At 52.9% G+C, this 16,422-nt stretch overlaps 9 protein-coding genes across 9 annotated transcripts; 4 read left to right on the top strand and 5 right to left on the bottom strand.

The window, feature by feature from the left end:
* Positions 1–462: 462 nt before the first annotated feature.
* On the top strand, positions 463–2,706 carry M409DRAFT_25426 (uncharacterized protein; the record flags this gene model as incomplete). The annotated part of the gene is made up of 1 exon (XM_033807682.1): positions 463–2,706. One exon carries the CDS (start codon positions 463–465, stop codon positions 2,704–2,706), a length of 2,244 nt encoding a protein of 747 aa, XP_033664967.1.
* A 614-nt stretch (positions 2,707–3,320) lies between these two features.
* On the bottom strand, positions 3,321–3,689 carry M409DRAFT_56797 (uncharacterized protein; the record flags this gene model as incomplete). Its single annotated transcript, XM_033813400.1, has 1 exon — positions 3,321–3,689. One exon carries the CDS (start codon positions 3,687–3,689, stop codon positions 3,321–3,323), a length of 369 nt encoding a protein of 122 aa, XP_033664966.1.
* Positions 3,690–4,879: 1,190 nt separating this feature from the next.
* Positions 4,880–5,216, bottom strand: M409DRAFT_25424 (uncharacterized protein; the record flags this gene model as incomplete). Its single annotated transcript, XM_033807681.1, has 2 exons — positions 4,880–5,088; positions 5,150–5,216. 2 exons carry the CDS (start codon positions 5,214–5,216, stop codon positions 4,880–4,882), a joined length of 276 nt encoding a protein of 91 aa, XP_033664965.1.
* Positions 5,217–6,032: 816 nt separating this feature from the next.
* M409DRAFT_25423 (uncharacterized protein) lies at positions 6,033–7,040 on the top strand (the record flags this gene model as incomplete). The annotated part of the gene is made up of 3 exons (XM_033807680.1): positions 6,033–6,264; positions 6,323–6,460; positions 6,517–7,040. 3 exons carry the CDS (start codon positions 6,033–6,035, stop codon positions 7,038–7,040), a joined length of 894 nt encoding a protein of 297 aa, XP_033664964.1.
* A 269-nt stretch (positions 7,041–7,309) lies between these two features.
* Positions 7,310–9,442, bottom strand: M409DRAFT_37122 (uncharacterized protein; the record flags this gene model as incomplete). Its single annotated transcript, XM_033810674.1, has 3 exons — positions 7,310–8,026; positions 8,090–8,175; positions 8,266–9,442. The coding sequence occupies 3 exons, from the start codon at positions 9,440–9,442 to the stop codon at positions 7,310–7,312; spliced, it is 1,980 nt and encodes a 659-aa protein (XP_033664963.1).
* Positions 9,443–9,845: 403 nt separating this feature from the next.
* M409DRAFT_68016 (uncharacterized protein) lies at positions 9,846–10,280 on the top strand (the record flags this gene model as incomplete). Its single annotated transcript, XM_033817654.1, has 2 exons — positions 9,846–10,063; positions 10,115–10,280. The coding sequence occupies 2 exons, from the start codon at positions 9,846–9,848 to the stop codon at positions 10,278–10,280; spliced, it is 384 nt and encodes a 127-aa protein (XP_033664962.1).
* A 126-nt stretch (positions 10,281–10,406) lies between these two features.
* M409DRAFT_68015 (uncharacterized protein) lies at positions 10,407–11,822 on the bottom strand (the record flags this gene model as incomplete). The annotated part of the gene is made up of 1 exon (XM_033817653.1): positions 10,407–11,822. One exon carries the CDS (start codon positions 11,820–11,822, stop codon positions 10,407–10,409), a length of 1,416 nt encoding a protein of 471 aa, XP_033664961.1.
* A 443-nt stretch (positions 11,823–12,265) lies between these two features.
* Positions 12,266–14,111, top strand: M409DRAFT_37100 (uncharacterized protein; the record flags this gene model as incomplete). Its single annotated transcript, XM_033810671.1, has 8 exons — positions 12,266–12,486; positions 12,540–12,592; positions 12,651–12,868; positions 12,921–13,241; positions 13,298–13,422; positions 13,479–13,779; positions 13,834–13,933; positions 13,987–14,111. The coding sequence occupies 8 exons, from the start codon at positions 12,266–12,268 to the stop codon at positions 14,109–14,111; spliced, it is 1,464 nt and encodes a 487-aa protein (XP_033664960.1).
* A 372-nt stretch (positions 14,112–14,483) lies between these two features.
* M409DRAFT_56792 (glycoside hydrolase family 16 protein) lies at positions 14,484–15,787 on the bottom strand (the record flags this gene model as incomplete). Its single annotated transcript, XM_033813399.1, has 3 exons — positions 14,484–14,573; positions 14,632–15,377; positions 15,430–15,787. 3 exons carry the CDS (start codon positions 15,785–15,787, stop codon positions 14,484–14,486), a joined length of 1,194 nt encoding a protein of 397 aa, XP_033664959.1.
* Between the last annotated feature and the right edge of the window lie 635 nt (positions 15,788–16,422).

The following is a 16,422-nucleotide window of genomic DNA, read 5'->3' as shown; positions in this document are numbered from 1 at the left end:
AATGTCGGTGGCTGGGAAAGTGGAAAGGAAAGGAGGCGGCGTAACGTTCCGCGTTCCACAACTTTGACTTCACCTCTTGCCATACTCACAAAGTCGAACTATAAATTCTCATTCTGGGGCTTCAAATTTTCACAGGTTCAGTGTCATCGTCTCGTGGCCTCTTCCTGTTCTAGACGTCCGCCTCCAAGGCACGATGAGCTCAGCGGCGGCCTCGATTTTGGGGTTCGGTGGCATGATCGGGTATTGTGGAGGCTTGACATAAGGCGTGAGTGAAGCTTTGAGAGGGAGCTCAAGGCTTGAATTATACGGGCTATGAATCCGGTGGAGAGTGGTGGGATCTCGTTTCTCTGAGAAAGACGAGATATACGAGTGCCTTTTCGCCTTTTCCAGCAACATCCCGGGAAACCAACATCTTTAGCGGAGAAGTTCTGCTCGAAGGTAGTACTTCGAAAACAAAATCTCATGGACCATCTCCCAGCACCCTCCAACCCCAGCGCCCCGCTCCCAGAAATCCCATACCTCTGCGAGGAAGAACCGTACGATGATGGAGATTTCCTCACGTATCCCGCTCGCATAGGGGTCCCGCAGTTAAGCTCAGTCGAAACAGCGATCATTCTCCGCGCATGGGAGAGCAAGAACCCCTTGGGCGACAAGGAAGTCGAGGAGTTTCTGCAGACGTGGCTGTTCTTCGGGTTGCTGCACGAGGTTTTGGGGAAACATGGGCTTTATGATGTGAAGGATCATGTAGAGGGGGATGAGGAAGGGAGGAAGTCTGTGCATACGAGAAAGTTGATGGTGAGGTTGAGGAGATGGACGGAGATTTTGCGGTCTTGGGATGAGATGGAGAAGGCGAAGGAATTGAGGCATTTACAGGAGTATTTGATACTCGCGAGAGAAGGGCACTATCTCGTTCTCGCGGACCATCACTCGAAATGCAACCGCGCTGTTGTTTGGTCGCTGAGCGTCATCCTTGAGACGCTTGCGAGCGCCATCGATCTCGCCTTCGTGGGGCCGACGCGGGAAGTCACTGTTTCGACTGTAAGGACAGAGTTCTCTGAGGACGAGACTCAGCATAGGTTGCGCAATGGTTGGTGTATCCATGAGGTCCTGGCGGCGCAGAAGGAGTTCAGCTCGAATATTGCGAAGTTTTATCTTCTGCGGATGCGGAAACCTGATCTTGGACTTGATCATGGGGATTGTGGGGCAGATTCGTGTAAGAAGCTGCAGATCGATCTTCCGACTTATCGACCACGCCATATCACCGAGGGCTGCAACTGTGACTGGGCAGGACCGACGCCGAGAGAAGTTGCGGAGTGTTTGCAGGGCGATACGTTCCCTGTGCTGAGGATCACAGGCGATGCGCTTGGAGATGTTCGGATTGAAGTTGTGCCTTATGTCGAAGGCATGGTCTACGTCGCCTTGTCGCATGTCTGGGCTGATGGGCTGGGGAATCCCGCTGCGAATCGTTTGCCGCGGTGCCAACTCCTGCGACTGAAGAAGCTGGTGGAGGATGTGCGTGGTGGTAAGATCGTGCATGTCGTGGACGACGGTGTGAAGCAAGCACCGGAGGCACCGCTTTTCTACCCAGATCCGGCTCGGCAGATTTTTATCTGGTGCGATACGATCTGCTGTCCGGTGCAGGCTACTTCGAACCCCTTACCGCTCGAGGAACTGATGGCTCTGCAGTCGAAAGCTATAGCGAGACTGCGACAGGTGTATCAGCAAGCCTCCCATGCGCTGGTTCTGGACAGGAGTCTCGAGGAGATCGACTTCCACAGCATCGATCGAGTCGAAGCAGCCGTGCGAGTCTACACCAGCAGATGGATCCGGCGACTCTGGACGTTCCAAGAAGGCGGCATTGCAAAGAGACTGCTCATCCATTTCCGCGATGCGATCGTGGACCACCGAACGATCTGGGCCGCGGTCCATCACGACGCAGCAGAGAAGCCCGAGGCGAACACCATCTCGTTGAGGCGGCATCTGACCACTCACTGCTTTAATCTCCGCTCTTGGTTCGCTCAGAAGAACGCTAGCATCGACTTTCGCGGCCCGGTGTGGAGTCTTTGTTGGAGGAGAGTGAGTGTTCCGACAGATGAGGCTTTGTGTTTGGCTGCTGCGTATAACCTGGACATGAATGCGGCCTCAGCACAGCCTAAGGACCAGCGTATGCAGGAAGTCTGGAGACAGCTAGTGGCCACATCCAGGGGTATCTCTGCCTTCATCATCTTCAACGCCCTGCCACGACTCTCTGCTCCTCGCTTTCGGTGGGCTCCCTCGAGTATCCTGCAGACCGTCAAGCGCGGTGACATTTTGGAGTTCGTGTTCAGGAACGTCGAAGATGAGAGCGGGAGTTTGACATCGAGCGGTTTTCGTGTGAACTATTCCGGCTGGCGAATCCGTCCTTGTGGTCCTCCTGGATCATTTCCGCATGGGTTGGTCTCGACGAACGAACCTGATCGGCATTACCTGAGAGACGCTGAGGGACATTGGTATTCTGTGTGGGAACACAAAGAGCTACGTCCGGGGAGGAACGTCCGTCTGAACCACCTCTGGGATGAAGGCCGCGGGGGAGGAAATCGTCAATGGCACATCATCCTCGACGTCTGCCACAAGGACCAAGAGACTGTTGGACGGAGAGGCCTCGTCACCACCTCCGAGCCTCGCGAGGGAGAGCAGACCATCCACCACTCCGAAATGGTCGTCTAGGCGAGACGTCTCGCCCCTCAATGGACAATTCTCTGGGAACTTGTCTTCACCGCCATCAACCCCCTCCGATCTGACCCCAAGATCACGGCGATATCCTCCTTAGCCAATACACATAACGCCTCGATCAACGACGCCTGGGGCCGCGCTTCGAAGGATCTAGCCCCTGACATCGTGACGTACACTGTTCTGATACTCCGGCGACGCCGCAGTTGACAGAGCTCTGTCAAGAGATGATTCTGCAGGTTAATGAGGTGTGGGCGGGTGTTGCTGCTGATGAGGAGGTTCTCAAGGCGCTGAGAGGTTTGGGTGGCGATGGGGAGGTTATTGGACAGATTGTGAAGAGTGTGTTTATGGGGAGGATTGCGGTTGTGGAGGAGGTGTTTGGGGAGGGGAGGGAGTGGGTTGTTGATTGAACGTCTACGGCAATGATTTCGGATGCCAGAAACATCGCTCATTGTATGAAATGGACGGCGTCGTCAATTGGGCCGCCGATCGTTCGTTGTCCAGTAATACGGTCGTCCAAAGCTCGACTCCGGACTCGGTTCTTGGAGATGTCCCTATTGTGATCGCCGAGTTGAGTCTCTGAACGGCATTTTGTATAGGTCTGGAAGTTCTCACTCCCTCCACGGCGTTGGATCACACTCATAGATTCCCAAAGTCGCCATCGTCACCGGATTTATGCCTTCGCCCAAGTCCTTTAGCTGCTCAATACAGTGCTGCGCATGATCAAAGCTCAACGACTTCCGATCCAACCAAGGCAATCGTCTTTTCTGGGCATATGCTGATTTCTCCCACAGGAACAGACAGTGCTCGGTGTGGTAGCCTGCCTGTGCAGTCCAGATCTCAAGCTCCTTTCCCTGCCACAGGTCTTCCTCTGTCAAGGGCTTGGTCATGTTTTCGTCGGCATACCAGATCCATTTGCTGAAGGAGTAGTTGTCGGTCACTTCGGAGTACTGGCAATGTGGAGGCATCCAGCCGTACATCATCGGGTCCATCACACAGCCAAGGGCGATGGCATCTGCGCTGGAGTCGCCACAGTCTGTGATGCGAGGCTGTGAGATATCTATCGAGCTCTTCGAGGGTTTCGAGCTTGTCGATAGATGAAGTGGCCGGGGTGAACCAATCAATATCCCGAGACCGATCGATGCAACAATGGCGAGGAGCATGAGTCCGTAGGTCGTCCAGTTTCTCCGCCTTTGACTTGGAGAAGCCGCCAGCTCCTTTTCGTTGTTCCCGACGATGGTATTTTCACTCGATACTGAGCTGTATTCTGCATCCTTGAATGCCATGACGAAGAGAAAGATGCCACCAGGGAATGAATTCACACGAACAATCGTTTGCAAAGTTGGGAGGTGGGCATGGAAGAGACCCGGACGAGAAGTGAAACCACATGACCCGATCACGACTTGATACTCACACATTTAACTGCATAACACATCTGCCACCAGCATCTGCCGGGGAACGACGATGTAACATCAAGCTCGACGGCAGCCCTCGATAAAAGGGCCCAGAGACGGACATCTTAGCGGAAGGAGTATCTCGACGATCTGGAACGCCTGAACGCAATCCAATGCTCTAAGGATCAAGACCTTCTCGACTAGGCAAGTTGACACATGCATACGCTTTGCTGTGTGAGGAAGGTAGGAATCGATACGTCGATTTCTAAGGCGCAACCAACAGCCTGACGAAAGAGAACAAGCTCAGACAGTCCGAAGCTTGCAGCCATTGCGAAAATCGCGAGGCACTAAATGCTCGCGTGGCGTTGATGAAGCTTGGTCACTGCATGTGTAAACCTCACTTCAGCTCGATCCCTCGGTTTTCCTCGGCGACCACACTCTTGAGCAGTCAAGCTGAAAGCTTTACATGCTTCTTGCATGCTTGGGGGGAATGTCAAGGAAGCTTGCGTGGTCTTGTGTTATCTTGTCTGGAGACTATCTGGACGACCTCTCCTGTTTTCCCCCTGAGAGTCGAATTCACGGCACCGTCGTCTCACCGACTTTCTCAACAGACCAAGCTCTTGATCGTACGCCAGATTGCTCGGACAGTTCGCAAGCGATGGAAATGATCGTCATAACTTGGACGGAATGAGAAGGGTAGCTGAGCACGGGGATCCACGAAGAAAATTGCCAAGACTTTCACATGTCTGAGCATCACACCATATTTCCTCCACTATCTACAACACTTCAACGGCCTCCTTGCCATCGACGGATGGAGGCACATAGAACGAATTCGAGGGATCGCGTTTCTCTGCCTCTTTGCCATAAAACGGATTCGGATCACGCTTCTCTGCCTCTTTGCCATAGAACGAATTCCCCGGATCACGCTTCTGGGCTTCCTTGCCATCGACGCTCGGGGGCACATAGAAAGCGTCGCTGCGCTTTTCTATAGATTCATAAGATTAGTCACTGTTCTTGTTGTATTTGTTGAGCTTGGTCTTACTCACCAAAGACTGGCGCAGCGGCGGACAAAGCCAGCATGCAAGCTGCGCTGATAATGATCGATGCCTTCATTTTGGTATGGCTGTGGTGGTCTTTGCTCTTTCGTGGTTGATGGTGATTGCAAATGAGTTTAACGTTGAGGACCACGCCTGTTCTGAATTATATATTCAAAGCCCGCCCCCCCCCCCCCCCCCACAAAATTTGCGGGGTTCCAACTCGTGCCACGAAGGCAGCCAACGTTACATCGTTCGAATGCACATGCAAGACCTTTGGCAGATCCGCTAACGAACTCCACAACAACAGAAGATAACGAACCTGCAGATGAGGTGATTGCTGGCGGTCTTGCCCTGCTTCCTATCAAGCTGGTCACAAGCTTTCCATACCACCTGAAGCCGAAGTGGCGCCTAGGATCTGGGACTACTGTCAGAAGGGAAGTTCAAACGCAGTATCTGACCAGTCTCCTATCGACACTCGATATCCGAGACTCGCAGCAGGGGCAGCGATGCAGTGCTTTGGAGCACCAGATAGCTCGAGAGATGCTTATGAACGGCACAAGATATAAGCGATTGGCGAATTATAAAGCCAAAGCAGGATGAAACCAACAAACGAAAAGTACTAAATCTGCATTTCAGGAAACTAGGCGAAATAGGGTAGGTAACAGAATCGGAAGGTCGCTATCGTGCTCTTCGTACAGCTGAACAATGCTGGCGCTGGAGGATCCTCTGCAGGTAGCGGACTATACAGCCTAGTTTGTGGATCGACCTCAGGCGACTTTCTGCCGGCCCTAGGGTTGGGGCAGAAAGTCCTTTGCAACGGAGAAAGCCAGGGAGAAAGAGGTTTCCCTACGTCGACGTGCGCTTCGAACATGCTGGGTCCTCGATGAGCGCCATGGAAAACGACAGCAGCTGTGAGAAAGAGACGTTGCTCGCAGACCCTCAGGGGCGTTCGCGGTCTAAGCCGCAGAGCCCACCATCACATCCAGAGAGACATCGAACGTTATTACTGATCTCTGCCTTTCTGATCACCAATTTGTTGTCTTTTCTCATCGGCTGTAGCTTGAACTGGGCAACGGTGGGATCGACCGCATTCTCGCACTCCACGCTAGATATCGAGAAAGATGGTCAGCAACCCATCACAATTTGCAATCAGCATCGGTCGAAGCTGAACAGACTCGGCAGGCGTGTACTACGACATGGACCGCAAAACTTTGCATGAGACGACCTTCGAACCTTTCTCATATGTAATGAGCAAATACGCAACTCCTGCAGGAGGGGAGATCGATGTCGACGCAGAATGGGAAGCACTTGGAGCGAACCGTATGTGACCCAGCACATCGTCTCACCTCGTGCTGCTGCTAATGTCACTCGCCTAGACGAAGTATTCTTGATTCCACCAGGCCATGAAGCCGCCTTCGATCTCCGACCCGAACACGTTCTCTATGCCCCTGAGATGGTCTCCCACCCTCCTGGAGTCATATCAGAACCGGGATACCCTGCTACAATCCAAGCAATCCACCAACTCCACTGCCTCAACCTCCTTCGAAAATCCCTCTGGTTCAACGCGGACTACTATCGCAACGAGGCGAAGGGCTCCTGGGGTCACAATCAGACCGATGCCGATGTTCAGGTTCACGTCGGGCACTGTCTCGATGCCATGAGACAGGTGGTCATGTGCAACGCCGATACGGATGTCGTGCCACTACTCTGGTTCACGGAACAGGGACGAACGATCTCTGATTTTGCAAGAAACAAGCAGTGTCGGAACTTTGAGTCCGTCACGGCTTGGTCGGAGAAGCATCAAGTCAAGGCCCTTGAGTCGGCTGTGCTTGAACCTCCACCAGATTTCACGCTGGCGCACATTGCTGGGACTGAGTACAATGCTTGTTTCGTCATATGAGCTGTTGCTCGAGGTGTGGAGAGACTGCAAGGTACCTCACTCGATGGTTCACTGCGGCGGGCCAGGCGCCGAGCTGAGATACCAGTAAAAGGGATAAGTCCCCATTAAGTTGATGATCGATTGCGCTGCTCGGTTGCTGTATCGGCATTTTGACCCAAAGACGATGGTGGGTATGATGACGGTCGCCGTAGATTCTCAAGACTCGAAAGTCAATTCTGCTCCTTCGTTGAGAATCAGATTGAGGTCTGGCGTCTAATCGGTGTCTGGTATCAACGTCGCAACGAGTCTGCGTCTTTTGTTGTATCCTGTCTGATTTGCCGCTTTGCAATAACAACCCGAAAACCATTGCCTCGCCACCGCCCTGTAGGCTCCAAACTCCCACGATACGTACAATTCGCTTTCGCCATACCGCTCGAAAAGCACCCACCCCTCAACACCCTGCGCACCGTCACAGGGGCTTCCTGATCCTCACGTCCATCATCCTGCCGCCATGAGTACCGAAAACGAGGAGTCGCCATGTCTTCGCCCCAAAGCGTGGTACACCATTCCCACACATTTCCTGCCATGTCGTGACAGCCGTACGGGGAGCGGCCTTTCGGGAAAAGGCCCACGGGGCATGGCTGGTTCAGGCCAGTTTCTTCGGAGTCGGAGTGGTCTGGTTGCCAAATGGTGCCCCAGGGGTATATGTATGTTTCTTTAGACTGGACGCTGATGATGTCTCCGCGTGCTGCTCGCTCCCACTCGGGTTCTGTAGGGAGGCGGACTTCTTCGTTGGGTTGGATCTTGCCAGACTCGTGCCACTTCTGTGTAAGCCATGCACAGTATGCTTGGGCATCGAACCAAGTCAGGTCCGTCGCAGGTACGTTCTGTTTCTTGGGATGATTCTTGTCAGGGCTGGTCCATTCCCGCTTTGTCTCCATGATGAATTTGAGATACTCGCCAATAGTGACGGTGTACACTCCGATGCGGAAGGCATCGACGGGTACCTCGTGGACAGGTTGCGAGTTAGAATGTGTGTTTGAGCCCATCGAGACCACTCCAGCAGGCACGAACGCTAAGGCAGACAGATCACGAGGATCACCCAGCAGGGACAAGACACCACCAGCCTTCATCCGATCACCGAGAGGCAAGATGTCTTCTTCAACCACTTCGAGAGCTTGTTGAATGACTTTTTCGTGTAACGAAACCGTCAAGCAGTCGCCCTCGGCTATCAGCAAAGCTGCACGCTGCACAGCCGTTCCAGAGCCTTGCATCAGGAGTGAAGCTAAGTCCTCGAACGTCGCGGAAGACCCAAGACGTACGAGTATGCTCCGCAATACATCCGCCGTTCGAATGGGGTCCTGGCGAAAGAAATCGACCGTGGCCCGAGACGGAAGCCTCGATAGGGGACGAGCAGCGAGCAGTTGACGGATTTTGGTTTTCAAAGCAAACAAGGGTACATCTATGGGTCTGCCATTTGCAGTAGTACGAAGCTCCGACTGAAGACCGAGTTCACGGTGTATTTGTTGCAAGGCGTACGCCTCAAGCTCGGCACAATGCTTATCGTCTTTGGAAACTTTGGGCAGCCATGCATCTAATACCGTCTCAGCCTGATCGCCAGCGTCGGTGATCTGGAAAGCCAGAGCAAAGATGGTCGGATCTCGAGCGGCTGCGCCAAGAGCATAGTCGACCCGATCAGGTTGGTCCTGTGTCAGCTCACTGATCTTGAGGCGCCGCTGGGCGAGCAGCAGAGGGGATATAGAATGTCTCGCGACGACTGATGGCAGATTGAGGCTCTCCGCAGCACATCTCTCGGCGAGGATGACAAGGCGATGGTTGGTCGTCTTCTCGTCCAGAAGCTTTGAAATCAGGGCTCCGAGGAGTTGTGAAGCCTGATTTTCAGCACGTTCAATTGTGTCAATCACTATGACAAGTCCAGCATATCTCGTCCGTGATACGGGGCTTAGGAGCTTGGGAATGGTTTGATGCGTAAGCGTCTCCAATGCCTGAGCGTCGCCGATGTCGAAATAGCAAGGCAGTAAGCCATTGGTATTCCAGACCTCATCGTGGAGTTCGCTGGCTTCGTTCCTAATGATTGGGGCAGATGTCGGCAGGCTCTGAGTCGCAACACGGAAGCACAAATGCTTCGCAAACGTCGTCTTCCCGCAACCACTGGGCCCGCTTAGCAAGAGGATCTGGTTGTCACGCACCAGTTCCAGAGCAGACAAGTACACCGGATTGTCTCGTTCATCACTCGTCTTGCCCTTCCTCAACCCCTTGGCTGCCTTGTCTTCATGCGAAAATGTCGACAGTAAGGGAATGTAGCCTGTTGCCAAGTCCAGGGTCTGGCCATTAGGATGAATCAGAAGGGAATGGCTCCCAAAGTCCGTGGCAGTGCGTCTCTGCTCTTCCAAGGTGGTCATTCTTTATTGCCCTTCCAAGTTCTTGTCTTGCATTGATCGGCAATGCAGAGGAGCGGCGGCCCTGACATTGGAATGGGGTCAACTCGATTTCCACGACCAGGGCCGTATGCCAGGCAAGTTCCAGCCCTTCATGGTAAAGTCTTCATCAACATGTGCCTGGTCCCGCCATAACGACCATTCGGCATATCATGGCCATGTGCAGGCGACAAGTGGGCCGCCGGCCAACTCGGCCAAGCCCGGCTTCCTCATTTGAAGGCTCTTCTTGTTCGGGTTCGTGATTTGTCGAGTATTTGACGTGAGATGTCGCGAAAATCACGTACACAGTTGACTGACTGTTCTGCTTCAGTTTTATTTCTTCGCCAATACATCCTCTCTCATTTCCGAGCAGCAGCAATTCGAAGACATGCCAATCCTCCAGGACTTTTCATTTCCAAGCTCTGCTGAAGGTCTCCAGCTCTCGCCTGGAACGCCTCTCTTCATTGCATTCCTGGCCTCGAAAGATCCAGTCACGAACCGGCCATGGTGTCCAGACGTTGTGGCGGCATTACCAGTGCTCGAAGCTACGTTCAAGGGCGGCAAACAACCCACAGCGGCATTCGTTGACGTGGGACAGAGACCTGAGTGCGATCTTCAGCTGGGGTGATTCTAAAAGTCCGCTGACCGTTCGATCAGATGGAAAGATCCCAAGAATGTGTTCCGTACCAAATGGAATGTTCACAACACGCCGACCTTGGTTCGATTCGAGAAAGTGGGCGATGCCGTGAAGGAAGTCGGTCGCTTGGTCGAAGGCGAGATTCTGGATCAGGAGCGCCTCCAGAAACTGATACAGGGTGCTTAGGCAAGAAATTGAGGCCTTTGATGTACCATGATGGAAACCTTTTGCCATGTACATAGGGATACAGAATCTGACCGCCGCTGCCATGCAAAGTTTCTTCAGCGAGACGACAGCCAGCCGGACAATTAATCAAAGCGTAAGAACGCCAGAAGATCCAACATTCATCGTAAGGCCAGGTCGTGTAGCCCAGATGACTTCCGGATGAGCCACATACAGCCATGGAGGGTTCTGTTGCAACCGTCGCAGACATTTAGCATAAGCTTGAGCTCGTGCTTCATCAAGCACAGTTGACTTGGCCTCTGCGAACAAACTCAAGAACTCCTCGTCGTGATATCCCAGCCACCATGTGTTTTTGTTGATGCTGGAAATTTTGTCGTCCAGCACTCGAAATGTGGTGTTGGGCGTTGAGTCGAACAACGCCAAATCACCAACCTGTTTGCGTAGACCAATCGACCGTGCGTATTCTGGCCGGTTAGTCTCTACTTCAACCTTGACAGTAAATCCAACGGATTCAAGAGACGCGGCTACAAAGTGTGAGATCTTTTCCGCGTGCTCAGGCATGTATTCTGGTGTGCGCAGCAAGATCGGACTGCTGATATCGAACTTCTTCAGTATCTCCCGGGCTGCTGCTGGATCGTACGGGATTGGTTTTAGGTCTGCTTCCCGGTGCCCAAGGTGGAGGGGACTGACAACAGTGGAAGATGGTGCAGCGAAACTCTTGTAGACTTGATTGACAAGAGCAGCATTGTCAATCGCCAAGTTGGCTGCAAAACGTGCCTCTGGGTTGGTGAAAAGGCCGTTGAAGCAGTTGAGATAATATATCACGGACAATGTGCTCAGAACTCGGCCCCAATGCAGTGAGGGTTCGAGGTCCAACACCTCGAGGTTTTCCGCTCGTTCGAGGTTCAATGCGGCATCCACTTCACCACTTCGAAGCAGCTTGAGCCTTTTCTCGCCACTCGGTTCATGAACGGCAACAATCTTCTCCGGTAGATGGGGACTGTTTGAGGCGTCAATGAGTTGAAGCTCTGCACTTCCCCGTCCATCACGCCTTTCGAACTCGGTCACGCGGTAAGATCCAGTACCAATTACCGGCTTCCCATCCTGAGCAATACGAGACGGCCAGAAGTCGTTCAGTATATCGATAAGATGCGCAAAAGGCTCGTCATTCTCAATTCGAACGGTGGTCTCGTCTTCAGCCACAAATGTCGTCCGAGCAAAGTATCGTGCATAGCTCCAGCTCATACCAAAGTAGTCACGCGAGTCCAAGAAGCCGTTGATGTACGTGATCACGCTCTCTGCGCTGCATGCTTGTCCGTCGGGGAAGATTGCATTTTCTCGGATGTGGAAGCGCCACGTTCGTGCGTCATCGGATCGATCCCAGGAAGAAAAGAGACCAGGCTCTACTTTTCCATTGGGTCGCCATCTCACCAGTGGCTCGAATACCAGTGATTTGAGGGCTAGGACACTGTTGTCGTCGGTGACTTGGGTTGGAAGTCGGAAGTCAACGTTCTCCAGAGCGATGCGAAGTGTGCTGGTTGCCATGGCAACGATGGGGTCCTTTCTCGGTGAAGATGCCGGTGAGAAAGTCCTCCTATCTTTCTACCAACCTGTCAGATCTTCCTCAAGACCTTCAACTGGCACCTTGAAGACACGCAATGTATCAGGTCGAGATCGCCCCGTGTTTCCAAGAGCATAGCCCTGGTCATCGCATCATATAGCGACATAACGCAAATTTTCGCCCGAGACGCCTGCCATAGGCGGGCAAGACATTCGGCAAGGCCAACAGCACGCAATCAATAGTACGATTGTATAACCGAGAACATCTAGACATGATGCTACAAGGATTGCCTCGCGTGGCTACAGATAATGGAGACCATGGAAGATATCCCGGTACTGCAGTCAGTACTTATCAGCAGCAGACGTGAGCTATCGCAGGAAGCAGCACATACTTTGTACATCGTTACACCCATCGACGAGGACACGACATGGCCGACTCCAAAGAGACAGGGGTAATAGTCGGTTCTACCACGAATTCGGATAACGAAGAGGGAATCGTGAAAGATCCGGTCACGATCCAAATCGACGAGTCTGCATTCGAGCAGCCAAAGTCTCCTCTATGGCGCCGAATTCTATCCTTCATCTGGGACTCTGCCGATGGCGATCCGGAATACCGTCGCTACGTGCGGCGTCTGGATCTTGGTCTTTTGTCTGCAGACGGCAACCATTGGCGAACATTCGCTAATCTACTCCTCGTTACAGCCCCATCGTCTGTCTAGGGTATTTCATAAAGTATCTGGACCAAACGAATTACAGTGAGTCTTCGACAAGTACATTCGACTCTGCACATCAACTTACACATATTTTCTACAGGCAATGCCTTCGTCAGCGGCATGCAGGAAGACCTAAGCCTCTACGGCAACGAGCGAAACTGGCTAAACACATGGTTTGCCCTTGGGATCATCATCGGCAGCGTGCCGGCGCAGATGTCACAGCTCAGCTTCGTCCGACCATCCGTCCTTATCCCGACTTGTGAGATTATGTGGTCTGCTCTTGTGATTTCGATGGGATTTGCAAAGAACATCAAGACTGTAAGTAGAACTTCTCCATAGGAAGGAAAGGCACGAGGCTGACCACGATCAGATGTACGCCTTACGCTTCTTTGTAGGTCTCCTGGAATCGTGTGCTTTCCCCGGCTACATTGCCATTCTGGGTAGTTGGTATGGCCCTCAGGAACTTGCCAAACGTACAGCTATCCTCCTCGAAGTCGAATCAATTGCCAGCATGTTCAGTGGGTATCTGCAAGCTGGTTTGTATAACAGCATGAATGGCCATGCCGGCTTGGCTGGTTGGCGATGGCTGTTCGTCATGGATGGTGTGATCTCAATACCTATCGCCTTGGCTGGGTTCGTTCTGTTGCCAAACAATCCATACAATACGAAAGCATTCTACTGGTCTGCTGAGGTACGCCTAGAAACGCTATCGGCCGCTGTGTCTAATAGGATACTCATTGATCATAGCATATCCGATACGGGATCGAACGTGTCGAGAAGTTCGGTCAGCAAGCTCCCAAGAAGCTGACCCTCCAAGAGATCAAACGCATAGCGTCAAGCTGGCAGCTCTGGGTCTTCGTTGGCTCTTATACGTAGGTCGGCGGTACCAAGCTATTGTATCTGGTCGGAAACTAACTGTTACGCGTAGCATGATCGCCGCCTGCCACACAGCAACCAGCTACTTCAATCTCTGGCTCAAAGCCGAGGGCTATAGCGTCGATAAAATCAACTATCTTCCCACCGGCGGCAACGCCCTCGCGATCGTCGTAACACTGGCTTGGGGCATGATTGCTGATCGAACCGGTCAATTCTACTGGCTGATCATCAGCCTGCAATTCTGGATGATACTTTCCAACATCCTGCTCTCAGTCTGGAACATCCCCAAAGCAGCTCTCATGTTCGCATACTATATTTCCTACGCGGGATCAGCTGCGACACCAGTGTTCATCGTGAGTTCCAACGAGCTCCTGTTCAAAATGATCGCTGCTAACTGACTCTCACAGGCTTGGGGAGCAAAGCTGAATGCTGGAGACCCGAATCTAAGACAGCTTCTCGTGGCTGTATCGAATGTTGTCTCCTATGCCTGGGTACTTTGGGTTCCGCGTATGCTCAACCTCCAGATAGTGTAACTTCTGCCTTGCTGACAATAAACCTAGTCGTCCTCTTTCCAACTTACGATGCGCCCAAGTACAAATACGGCTACCAGATCTTGATACTCTTCGGCGGTCTAGCCATTACATTCGTTACAACCATGAAGCTGCTGTACCAAGGCAAAGAGTAAGTTAGCATGTGCCGGTCACAACACCTGATCGAGTGCTAAGACATGCCCACAGACGAAGGGAAACTCAGACGGAGCCTACGGAGGTATCAGCAGACGATCCGGTGAATTTGCAAGCCCAGACAAAACTTTCCGTGTAAGGGGCTTGAGAAGATGGTTCGGACAGTTTCCGAGCTCAAACGATGAAGCGATAAGATCTATCAAACGCCGCTGCTATCAACTGGGGTATAGCTATCCACAAGAACGACCACAAGCAAAAAGAACAATATATCCATCCCAACGCTCACCAAAAACGAAAACGACCAACCCTCTACAACCTCTTCCCAGAATGTCTCTTAATATGCGACTTCAAATGCCTCGCATGTCTCTCCCTCCTCACCTCACGCTCACCCTCATCCCTCTTGCCCCAAGATCCCACGACCCCATGAGGACCATTCGAGAACCACCCAGGACCGCTCGGCGCAGCTGGGGCGGTCGACGAAGTCGCAGATTCGTTCTCTCCAACGGAGCCATCGCCACCGACGACGGGTGCGTAACCTCCGTCGCTGGAAGTCGGAGCAGCAGCAGCCGTCGTGGACACGGCGAAGGTCGTCGGAGCGGCTGACGAAGTGGGCTGCGTGACATAGACCACACTCGTCGAGGTAGCCGTCACAGCGCTCGAAGGGGCCACACTCTCCGCCGCCTGGCCATTATTCGTGTACACCTTGAGCGCATTCACACTCCAGTACGCATCCGCGAAAGCCGAGGGGTTATTCTCCACGTAAGAATTGCAAGTCGGGGCCTTCGAAGCGCAAGATGACGAGGACCAGACGTTCCCAGCCCAAGCTCCGCAGAACGTTGTGTCGAATACAATCTGCTGATCCGTGAAAGAGGATGTGAAGTCGCAGTCGCCGGTGAAGTGTGCCATGGGTGTGCCCCAGCCTGATGGATTCGGTGAATCGCCGAGGACATCGCTAGGGATGGAGCTGCGGGGGAAAAAGTAGACTGCGATGCCGGTGCTTGTCCACTCCATGGCGTAGACGCCGCCTTTGCCTTCGTTGAAGCCCGCGCCGTACGATGCTGTGTCGCCGGAGGCGATCTGGCAGCCGGTGTTGTTATTGTTATCGGAGGCGCAGCCGGTAGAGGTCATGTGTCCCGAAAAGCTGCCGGTGTTAGAGACAGAGCAACCTGGACCGGTGTGCAGCGTTACGTCGTTCGAGGTTTGATCGTTGACGCCTTCGAGAACGTCGATCTCGCCACCGTTAGGCCAGTTAGGGCCAACGAGCCAGACTGTGAGGCACTCGTCAGTCTTGGGATATGGAAGGGGAGTGAAAGAACTTACAAGCTGGCCAGGTCCCGCAGATCCCTCCAGGCATGTGCTCAATGTCGACAACCACCAGCCCCTGGCTGTACGTCTTCTTGCTCGTGATTCGAACGCTCGGCCTGCCATTAGGTGTGTTGCTCGCGCTGTCCACACCCATGTAAATGTTTCCCGTCGAGCTCGAAATCAGCTTCGCATCCACCGAGGCATTGTACGACTGATACGCCACGAATCCTTGCGTCGGGTCCTCCGCATCCCAGAAAGTAAACTGATCGAAAAAGGCATTGTTGGCAAAGTAATCGTCCTGCAGCACATATCCAGCCCAGCCAGTGGTGCCGAAAAGGGCAAGCGACGTTGAAAAGAGCGTGATGAATTGCATGGCTAAATGAGTGGAAGCGTGCGATCAACGCACTGGAAAAGGTATAGATTGCGGTGAACGAAGGAGAAAGATGCAGAGGAAGCCTTGCAGGATGTAACGGGAGGCAAAGAAAAGAAGGTATAAAACGGGGGCGGGTAAGACAATCTCATGTATGTTTCCGCACACTCACCACTAACCAGGAATTTTTGCACTCCCTCTGCGCTGGTGGAGCACCTATCCGCGCTGGTGTTCTCCTGCATCGACAAAGTCTCGACGCTTGTCGCGCAACACGCACGCGTACGCTGTCACCTCCCCCTCGGCCGATGGTCGCGAGCGAACCAAGGCCACTTCTGTTGGTTCCTCCGACCACACCGCGCGTCTTGAGGTTGAATGCCCGACCGCTCATTGCCTCAAGCTGAGAGCAAGCCGGTTCAGAGACGGGCCGCAGCATCGGCTACAGAGATGTGTACAGGCTCTGGCAAGAATGATATGAACCCCTGCTAGTGGCATTCCTTCTGCTAACTATATATAGTTGTTATTATAGGCCTGCTTCAAAACACGCTGTACGCGTCTTGATTCCTACATTCTTCGATATAGTAATACTAAAGAGGATATTCTTAGCCTTTAAGAAGGGCTAGATATAGGCCCTTTATAAG

This window comes from Zasmidium cellare, assembly GCF_010093935.1.
Source record: "Zasmidium cellare ATCC 36951 unplaced genomic scaffold M409scaffold_27, whole genome shotgun sequence".
Classification (NCBI taxonomy): domain Eukaryota; kingdom Fungi; phylum Ascomycota; class Dothideomycetes; order Mycosphaerellales; family Mycosphaerellaceae; genus Zasmidium; species Zasmidium cellare.
This window is presented reverse-complemented; position numbering and strand designations above follow the sequence as displayed.